We start from the raw sequence: 11,066 nt of genomic DNA, 5'->3' as shown, positions 1-11,066 counted from the left end.
ATAATTTGAAAGAAAAATTTTAAATTATATTTAAGAAGAAATATCAGGTTTATATTCTACACTCTTACATTTCAAAGTTGAATAGCTTTATGTGCATTCAGGTCTTTAAAAATAATCTTAAAAGAGTTTTCAAAATGCCTCCATCAATTTAGAATTTATCTCCTTTCCTTTTCTAGTAATTACTACTGGTATAGTTAAGTACTATTGATATAATTTTATTTTGCTTTCTGCTCCTAGTTGATATCTATATGCCACTAATTTTCTAATTCAAGTTTTCTTTGTAGACAATAACAATGACATAAAAAATTGTTTTTAAAAAGTCATCAGTAAATCTCTTCACTTACAATTCTCAAAACCTCAAGGTTTTGTTGTTGATTGGTTGGTTTGATTTTATTGCTCTGGACCTCTAACATATTGAATATTAATTCAGTTGTTGGTGGTCAACATTCTTCTTCCTTTGAATTTTATTTATCTGTACATATTAAATATTTGTGTCAAATAAATTTTAAAATACATTGAATGTTTTGAGAATAAAATTCCAATCAAGTAAGTTTGAAGACAATGAAAAATCACAAGGTTTCTCTTTAATCCATTAAGATATAAACTATATTGAAAGATTATTCTCTCTGGGCCCATCTTTACAATCCACCATGACAAATATACACACACACACACGCCCACCTGTAAATTATCTTTGTATTTACATATCTCTATATAAATATATACATCTAGAGAGAGAGAGAGAATTTAAAGGCCATGTTCATGAGTGCAGTCTTTCACTTTTCCTATATTGCCTTATCAAGTTTTAGTATAATGTGTTTCCTCATTATACAAGTTAATAATGTTTCTACTCACAAATAAAAATTCCTCAGCCTGTAACCTTAGGAGCTGGGCAAAATGCAAATATGTTTTCATCATGAGTATATTGTCATTAGTATTTTATATACTGTATAGTGATTTTCTATCCCACTTCTCTATCTCAAACTATGTGTACTAGGGTCTTATTTATGCTTTCTTAGAAAAAAGACATACATGAAAAGATTCTTAGATTTTATATATTTGCATCTCTCTCTTTCTTGCTGGGTTCACCCAAAGGTCTCTCAATTCTCTAAGTTTTCTCAAAGATTGAAGGTAGGGTCCCTTCACCTTTATTTCAGTTGTATGTCATTTCTTGGTTTCCAGTCTCCTTTGGTTTACTATGCCACTTTATTAACAACCACCAGGGTTTTACTGATTGATGGTGGGCCACACGGCAGTCAGGCAAGTATTTCTGGACTGCTTTGCTTTAAGCTCTACATATGTTCTTACATGTGAGGCAGCTGACAATCCCTGATCTATAACCAGTGTTCTCGACCTTCTGAGCACAGGATGTCTGTGAAGTGTTTGAAAAACACACACTCCAGGACAGCACATTTAGTGACTATGGTTCAGTTGACCTGGACAGCACCCTGAGAATCCATACTTCGAGAAAAGCTTGGCATTTGCTTCTGATTATCAACAAGATTCAGAAACCACTGAATTTGAGCACATAGTACACTGTCCAGGGACAACTAAGGTTGTGGTGATTCTAAATGAGAAGTTAACAGATGTTTAGTTTGTCTGGAGAAAAGAAGGAGGTAGCCACCAAAGCAGGAAGAGGAGAAAGCATTAGTAAAGAGCAAGAAGTACAAGCAAGGAAGGTCAGCTCCTAAAGAGAAAAGCAGTTTGTGTTGTCAAAATAAAGAACGAGGCAGGGAAAGGCAGGCCAGAGCATCAAGCCCTGTTAAGATTGCACTTCACCCCAAGAAGACAATGAAGGGGAGTAAGGAGGGAGAATAGGTGAGTAGTTTTGCTTTAAAATAACTAACTTAGCTACAATGGAGAAAATTTAAAATGAAGAGAAAGAAGGACTATCCTCATGAAGCCTGAAGAACTGCTTCACCCTTGAGGAAACTACAATCCAGGAGACAAATGATGGCAGCTTGAACCATGATAAGCTGGGGAGGAAAAGACAGTTAAACATGGGTAAAAGTGTATGGAGGAGGAACCAATGGAAATGAGCTACTGGAGGTAAGGTCTATCTGAAAAGGAAGAACAAGGGAACCAGCATCAATTTTTTTACTCATATGTATTGTTTGAGCTATAAATCTAAGATTTAATATGTTTATTTATAATTGCTCAGGCAGTCTCTAAATTATTGACATAAAAATATAAATGGTTTTAATTTTATTCAGAATTGTCAGAAGGTTTAAATAATATTGGTAACAGGTGAACTCAAGTTCATTATAAGTAAAAATTATTGGGAACAAGTTTATTGAAGAGAATGTCTTGTTTGTTATCATTTCAGCTTTGGTCTGCTATAAATGTACCCATCTGCTTATATCACTGCAGCATCTCCACAAACTCTTCATGTTCTGAAACAAAAATGAGCCCTGTAAAGACACCAAGAGAGACTCTGCTGAGAACAGGGAAGATCCTGGGAACACTAAACCAGCTGATGCCACCCAGACCCTTCACCCACGTGAACACCACCACCAGCGCCACACACAGCACAGTCTCCATCCTCAACCCCAGACACACATACTGCCGGGGGGACCAGCTGGATGTCCTGATGGAAGCCAGGGACCCCCTGGGACATAGGAAGGAATATGGAGGGGACTTCCTGAGGGCCAGGATGTCCTCCCCAGTCCTGAAGGCAGGCGCCTCAGGAAAGGTGACAGACTTCAACAATGGCACCTACCTTGTCAGCTTCACTCTGCTCTGGGAGGGCCGCATCTCCCTGTCTCTCCTGCTCATCCACCCCAGTGAAGGGGTGTCGGCTCTCTGGAGGGCAAGGAACCAAGGCTACGATAAAATTATTTTCAAAGGTAAATTTGTTAATCGCACATCTGAAGTCTTCACTGAATGCAGCCTGACCCCGAACTCTAGCACTGAACTATGCACATACCTGTATGGGACAGACCAGGAAGCCTTCTACTGTGAGAAGCCTCCACACATGCCCTGTGAGGCCCTGACCCATGTGACCACCAAGAACCGAGAAATTTCTTATCTTACTGTCAAGGAAAAAAGCCTTTTCCATAAGTTGAGTATATATTTCAATACAATGTGACCCCAAGTCCAGCTATATTGCCCATTTCAATATTGACTTATTCCCTCAGATACTTCCTCTACTAGAGGTTCTGCTCAGACATTTGGTATCTTCATGGGGCTCCCAGTTCATGAGGGCACATAACAGTCTTCATTTTCCTTAACTTGTTCAAAAAAGAGAGCAGCACAATATGGAGCTCCATAATATTTATACATCTACTTCTTGTAAGAACTAGGATTATAGTATTTGGTCATATATTTTAATAAATATGTAGGTTTTACAAAACCCCTTCTGTGGAAAACTCTTCTGCTACGTGTTCATAGATGTTCCACTCAAAAAGTTTCTTGATAAACATGATAACATCATGCTCCTTCAACTTCCATATCATATTCCACAGATTCTGTCATTTAAATGTCTTTCATACTCATCCTTTTCTCTCCAGGTCCAGTCCTGCTGTTCAGGTTGAGACCACCACTACCTCATCAACATGACTGTAATGGCTTCCCACCTGGTCTCCCTCCTATCATCAATCATAACCTCCTTGAACCCACTCTACACTGCAGCCTGAGAAATCTTTCTAAAAAATCAACATCTCTGGGTCATCTCCACATGATCTCACGATCAGAGATGCCTCAGTGAACACTGCTCAGGGTGGAGGAGTCCTGCCTCTCCACATAGTGACCATCAGTTCCTGGAAGCCCTGGTTGAACAGCCTCCTCCTCCTCCTCGGTGCCCACGTTTCCCCTATTGGTCTTGGCTGCAGCCATACCATGCCTTTCTCCCCCTGCTCGCAAACAGATACTCATTCCCTGGTCTTCTTGTTCTCCACTGAGATGGAACACTCACTCCTTAGAATGAACCATCACTTTCTTCATGGGCCACTTTAAGGATTTATTTGCAAAAGGAAACTGTCGTCACAAATCCCAGGACTATGAGTCAATACCTAAGAAGACATGTATTACTCCCAGAGTTCTTTGTTCATTTGTTAACTTTCCATAAACCTGTCTACTTCTTTTCACTTTGTATTATGTCAAATTTATTCCCCTACCCCACAGAGACTTAATTTCCCCTACAAGACAATGGAATATTAGAGTAGAAAAATCCCTTTCTTAGCAGTTTTCAAAGTCAAGCTTAGAGTCTTTTTTCCATAAGTTTTCAAAAAATGTGCTTAAAGAATGTAAAAGTAATCAACAAACATGGAAAAATACCACATTTCAGAATCTCACTCAATTATTTGAGTTAGAGCTACTGATCATTTGTCCATGACTCACTTCTGAAAAAGTAGAAACACAGTTGGGTTTCTTTTCCTTCCATTTTCTCTGATGGTGCAAACTCATTAAATGTCTTCCTCTCCACTAACTATTCTTACGCCTAAATACCAGTTAAGATGAAAACATGTTACCCTTTCCCTTCATGGGACTGGACCTGAAAGCATCCATTAACACAGAACAGCATACCACTTAAATCCGTTGTACCTGGCACCTGAGCCCCCATTACCCTCTTAAGCCTTTTTACCTTCTTCTATTTACACACACACACACACACACACACACACACACACACACACACGCACACACAATAAAGCAGTTACATTTGCGATTTTAAAAGATGTTTTGGAAGTCGTGTTGAAGAACTTAGGGGAGATAAACTGATCCAGGCTGACCAATTAGAGGTTCACAGTAATTCAAGAAAAATAGTATATGAACTAGAATATGTGAAGGAGAAGTAGACAGAGAGCTCACAGAGTTGAATCTAAAATTCTAGGACACACTGTATACAGCAGATGAGTAGAGTTGTCCTGGACTTTAGGTACTCTCAGGAGGGTAGAAAGGCTTCCAAGACCTGGGAATGCAGTTCCTTGGCAAAGGGATTGCCCAGTGTGCACGAGGACCTGGGTTCAATCTCCAGCATAAAAAAAAGAAAGTCTTCCAAAATCCTAATTCATTTACAATACTCAATAAAATTTAATACTAAAATTTGTGTCTAAACTTTAAAACAAAAATATTAGCTTTCAGTTATGGAAAATTTAAAATTATCCTTCATTTACAAGCAAGTGATTCATGTTGCCTATGGTAACAGGTTAATTTATTGTGTTTTTTTTTTGTTTTGTTTTGTTTTATAAGATCCAAAGTGGGAGTTGAAATGATGAAAGACCTTAAACATTCTGATGTCTCCCATTGTAACAGTAATTCTGGCTGTGGTGGGTGCTGGCTGGTATGTGTATTATGCAGGGGAAAATCAATCAGTGTTAACTCTAGTAATTATAGTTTTCTGGAGCAATATCCCTAGCAGGTCTGTGTGATCTCAATCATGCAGGACTTTATAGGGAGAAATCAATTCAAGAAAATTATTTCAAATTCTTTTTATAACATATTTCATCTTGGTTTATCCTAAAGAAGAAAATAAAATACCCTACATTCATTCATCTCCCAGGGTCTGAGGTGCTCTACAAACGTCTCTGACGGATAACCATGTCTTCAGAGTAGGAATATCGTGCTTTTGATTTTCTAAGCTTTGTTAGCATAACCTCCAACCTTTAGTTGATGCATTTAACAATTTTATATGAACTTTCCATCTTTTTAAATGTTTTAATGAAAAATACAAAGCAATGATACATATGAATGAAAAATATTTATACTACCTTAGCTTTAAAATAACTGCATAATACCTGAGTTCACCAATAACACTGGTAATGTTGGTTATTCATAATGTTTTGTTGTCCAAATTTATTCTTCTATTCAGCAAATGTTTATTGAGGGTCTAATAGATAGGGAAAATATAACATGGCATACACTCAAACAGTGTTCCTTACCAGAAGTTCTAACAATATTCTGCCCTGCATTTTTAAATCTGAAAAATCTTCTCATCTGATAACTCTATTCATGAGCCAAATTGTCAAGGACCTTGTTCAACAGGCCAGTAGGGTAAGCATATAATGGAATGTAGCAAATGATGGAACTAGAAAGAGAAATATATTAAAACATGGAGGTTCTCAAGTACTGTGCTGAGGATTTCAGTGTTTATTTAGAAGGCTAAAGAACTCCATAGAGACCAATCATGGAGGGCAGTGGTATGATCCTCCTTGTGTTTTAGAAAGCAAATTTACAATTTTAAAAATGATTATTACCTATAGAAAATAATTTAAAATGTTACTAAGGAATATAAGATAAAATTTATACATAGAAGGAAACCCTTTCTGGATGGGATGACTTCATATTGAAAGGATGTCCATTTCCTCTGCATTAGTTTCTTATTGTTGCTATAACAAAGTGATTTCCAATAAGAACAACACCTGATCTTAATGTTATTCTTCTGAAGCCCAACATCAGTCTCACTGAGCTACAGTCAAGGTAGAACAGACCTGTGTTCCTTTCTGGAAGTTCTAGGAAAGAATCTGCTGTACCTTTTCATCTTCTAAAGGCTGCCCTCCTTCCTTGTAGCCAATCCTCCATTTCCAAGATTTAAGAGGTTTTCCAGGTAGTTTCCAACTGAGTCAACAGCACCATTTGGCCACTAAGTCCAGAGGTTACAAATGCTTATTCTCCCTGGTTTCTTTGGTGGTTTGGGTTCAGGACCCACTTTGGACACTAAAATCTGCAGTCTACAGATGCAAATTCATTATTTTTTATTCTTTTATTTTTGAGTGGACAGAAATTTATTTTCCACAGTTCTGGAAGTTGGGAAGTTAAAGATCAAGGTGCAACAGGTTTCAAGTTCTTTATATAAAATGTCCTGGTATTTGCATATAATCTACCCATATGTTCCATATACTTTATTTTTTAAATTTATTTACTTTTTTTATTTTTACAGACTGCATTTTAACTCATTGTACACAAATGGGGTACAACTTTTCATTTCTATTGCTGTACACTATGTAGATTCACACCATTCATGTAATCATACATGTATATAGGGTAATGATGTCTGTCTCATTCCACCGTCTTTCATGCCCATGCCCCCTCCCCTCTCATTTCCCTCTATGCAATCCAAAGTTCCTCCATTCTTCTCTTACCCCAACCCCCACTCCCATTATGTATTATCATCCACTTATCAGAGAAAACATTGGGTCTTTGGTTTTTTGAGATTGGCTTATTTCACTTAGCATGATATTCTCCAATTCCATCCATTTACTTGCAAATGCCATAATTTTATTCTGCTTTATGGTTGAATAATATTCCATTGTGTATAAATACCACAGTTTCCTTATCCATTCATCTGTTGAAGGGTATCTAGGTTGGTTCCACAATGTAGCTATTGTGAATTGAACTGCTATAAACATTAATGTGGCTGCATTACTGTAGTATGCTGATTTTAAGTCCTTTGGGTATAAACCGAGGAGTGGGATAACTGGGTCAAAAAGTGAGTCCATTCCAAGTTTTCAAAGGAATCTCCATACTGCTTTCCAGAGTGGCTGCACCAATTTCCAACTCCACCAGCAATACATACTTCAAATTATGTCTAGATAATTTACAATACTTCATAAAATGTAAATGATATGGAAATAATTATTGTGTTGTTTAGGGAAGAATGACAAAAAAAAATCTCCACATGTTCAATACAGGAAAAAAATTTTTTCTGAATATTTTCCATTTGTGGTTGATTGAATGTAAAGGTGCAAGACACATAAATAAAGAGGGCCAACAGTGCTGTACCAGCATGTAATGAAGTACTATTCTGTGGTCACAGATGATCAGAGACTTCAAGGTCTGTGAGGGACTAAGCAAGGAAGGTAAGGCAGAGGCTACTGGTAATCCCCTGATATCCATTCCCTTATCCCTCTTTAATAAAAGAAACCATTATTTTAACTAGACCTATGGCAACCTTTTCATGTGGCTACTTAGGGACATGACTCAAAATTTTCAAGGAGTGTGGATAGAAGTGATTTGATAAACTTCTAGAGAATGCCTTTAAAAGCACAACTTTACTACCTCTTCCATTTGTCTCCTTGCTAATAACTGAACTGCAGATAAAATGTGAGAAAGAAAGAGCCCTGTTAGACTGAGGGATTGAAGCCATACATTAACAATGGTAGAACAAGATAAAAGAAAGTGGTGTCCCTCACATCATATAACATCACATTAACCTTGGCCTGGTCACTCTGGAACTGTTTGTGAGAAACAAATACATTTTCAATTTTAAGACATTATTTTGGCCTTTCTTACAGCATTCAAACATTTCCTATCTAATCTAGTAAGTAGTATCAATAGAGAAATGCTGATGTAACAACACTTAAAATATGACACCTGGATGTCCATGGTAGAGTGCTTACATAGTATGCATGAGGCTCTGGATGCCACTGAAAGCACTGTAAAAAAAAAAAGAAAGAAAGAAAGAAAGAAAAGAAAATGAAACCTAAGATATGAGGTGCTTGCTCAGCAGTTGGGTAGCAGCATAGAGAATGGCAAGGAAACATGCTGTCAGACATCTGATGACCTTTGTTATGCCAGGGCAAAGAGCTGGTGCTCTGCCACATGGGACACCTGGGAGAGCAGACCATGGCAAATCCTGTAGTTCCAATGTAACGGACTACAATAGTGGTTTGTGTTGGAAGTTACATATTACTTTTAGTAAAGTATATTGAAAAAAAAAAAACTTAAGTCAAATGAATTGTTTTATACTGCTTGAAGTTTTTATAATGTACACATATCATTATATTTTAAAGCTATTTTTAAACATGGAAAAATTAAGATTATCCATTCATTAATGGAACAAAGGTAATTGGATGGATAACAAAGACACCAACTGGTAGTCCAGTAACATTCCATTAGAAAGCAGGCTTAAATCACTACAGAATTGAGGGATGGCAAAGAAAGAAAAGGACATCCAGACTTAGCTAATGACCAGACACAGAAGAAAATGAACAGGAACTAGCCAGCATGATTCAAAAAATCTCTCAAAAGAATGAGTAGCAGTGCCTAAAACAAAGCTGGTGATCAAAAAATAGCTCTAGTAAGACACAGAAGACAAGAGTAAAAGGAGAGAGAAAGAGATCAGGAAAGGAAGGATCAAGAAACGAGGCTGGGTGTTTAACACATGCCACTAACACCACTCACCACAGGCTCTGTATTGTCAGAGAGAGAAAAGAGCACAGAGAAATGCCAAATTGGAATGAAGACTCCTGTCCCTGGTGGATATACTTTACAAGGAAGGTGGATAACAACATTTTGCAACCAGATTCAGCTGGATACAAATAAGACCAATGGCTGCTTGAAAGGAAAACTCATTTACCTCCTGGGAGACTCCACGCTGAGACACTGGATCTACTACTTACCCAAAGTAGCAAAAAGTATGTAATTACTTTATTGTAGTTACTTTATATTCTTTTGGAAATTCAGGCTGATTTTTAAGTATTTTTAATGAGATCTCTATCTTTTCCTCTCACTTCAGCTGTTTGCTTTTCAACTTTATGAAGTTTTCTGAATTTCTGATTTTTAATCTGGAATATATTTTTTCATATTTTCATAAGAAAGGTTGTTCCTCCTTTTATTTATTTTTTTAAATTTATTTATTTATTTTTATTTTTATTTTATTTTTTTTTTTTTTGCGGTGCTGGGGATTGAACCCAGGGCCTCGGCTTGCAAGGCAAGCACTCTACCAACTGAGATATCTCCCCAGCTCCTGTTCCTCCTTTTAAATTCCAATAAAAACTTTACATTTTGATTGAATTTTCACATATGTGAACTGGTAGTCAAAGAAGGGAAGAAACAAAATTCATTTTGCTTCCACCAAAAATATGCTAGGTGGGTAATGTATATGATAGAATGTTGTTTTTAAAAATATTAATCATTGCCTTCAAGTTGAAGATCTGTTTATTTTTTTATCAGCACTGAAATTTTTTGATCTTCATGGAACTGGACTTTATAAGAAATATTTGCTTCTGGATGCTGAAAGACATACTCAGATTCAATGGGAAAAAAACACAGCTATCCTTTTATCACTTCTCAGCTCCACTCTGTGAGAGATGCAGGTCATATCCCTCAGGAAATTGACCAGATTTCAGGTGACAAAAACACAGCCATCATCATTACCTCTGGCCAACACTTCAGACCTTTCCCTATTGATCTTTTTATTCACAGGGCTATCAGTGTTCGAAAAGCTATCGAGCAACTCTTCCGAAGAAACCCAGACACTAAAGTGATAATTAAGATAGAAAATATCAGGGAGATGCACATAGAAACAGAAAGGTTTGGAGACATTCAGTATCTTATCCTGAATGACATTTTCAAAGACCTTAATGTGGGTGTCATTGATGCCTGGGACATGACCATTGCATATGCCTCCAACAATCTCCACCCACCTGATGATGTGATTGGAGATCAGATTAGCATGTTCTTAAGCTACATTTGCTAAAGCATAAATACACAAATTCATTAGTAACAGCTTCCACAAATATCACATGTGCATTGCCAATCAAGTTTTATTCACTTTAGGGACTAAGAAAATCAAGTTTAAAAAAATCCATTTTGGCAGGAAAGATAGTTAAGGACAATGACAAGAGAGACAGTATACTAAGCCAAGAAAATCAGACATAAAGAATGATTATAAAATACCTTTTCTGCATGTAATAATAAACATTTTTACACTTTAGGCAAGTTTGGTCATGATTTTTGTTACTCCTGGATGAAGTAACAAAGGCTTAAAAAAAAATAAACATATGATTGTCAAATGTTCTAACATAAGTCACCTAACTTTCTCTATATAGACAGTAAGTATTTTGGAATCTGCAGTCTATCCTGCCTCTGTCACAACTGCTCTACTCTCCACTGTAGTGCAAAAGCAGTCATGGACAACATGTAAACAAATGAATGTGTTATGTTTCAATAAAACTTTATTAGTGAACACTGAAAATTTATACATGTCAAAAAATATTATTTTTCTTTTGACTTTTTCCCCCGACTGTTTAAAACTGGAAAAATTATTGTTCGATCACAGGCACTAAAAAAATTTGGTGGTTGTATTTGGCCTCTACATCACATTTTGTTGAATTTAAAATGAAAAC

At 36.7% G+C, this 11,066-nt stretch overlaps 1 protein-coding gene across 1 annotated transcript; it reads left to right on the top strand.

Moving 5' to 3' along the window:
* Positions 1-2,461: 2,461 nt before the first annotated feature.
* Positions 2,462-10,813, top strand: LOC306638307 (NXPE family member 1-like). The gene is given in 5 exon segments (XM_079101571.1): positions 2,462-3,060; positions 5,191-5,252; positions 9,141-9,353; positions 9,892-9,977; positions 9,980-10,813. Coding segments are annotated over 5 exon segments (1,383 nt in total). The 5' UTR covers positions 2,462-2,476; the 3' UTR covers positions 10,418-10,813.
* The last annotated feature ends 253 nt before the right edge of the window (positions 10,814-11,066 follow it).

This window comes from Sciurus vulgaris, assembly GCF_902686455.1.
Source record: "Sciurus vulgaris genome assembly, chromosome: 11".
Taxonomy (NCBI): domain Eukaryota; kingdom Metazoa; phylum Chordata; class Mammalia; order Rodentia; family Sciuridae; genus Sciurus; species Sciurus vulgaris.
The sequence above is the reverse complement of the archived record's forward strand: the minus strand, read 5'-3'. Positions and strand labels throughout refer to the sequence as shown.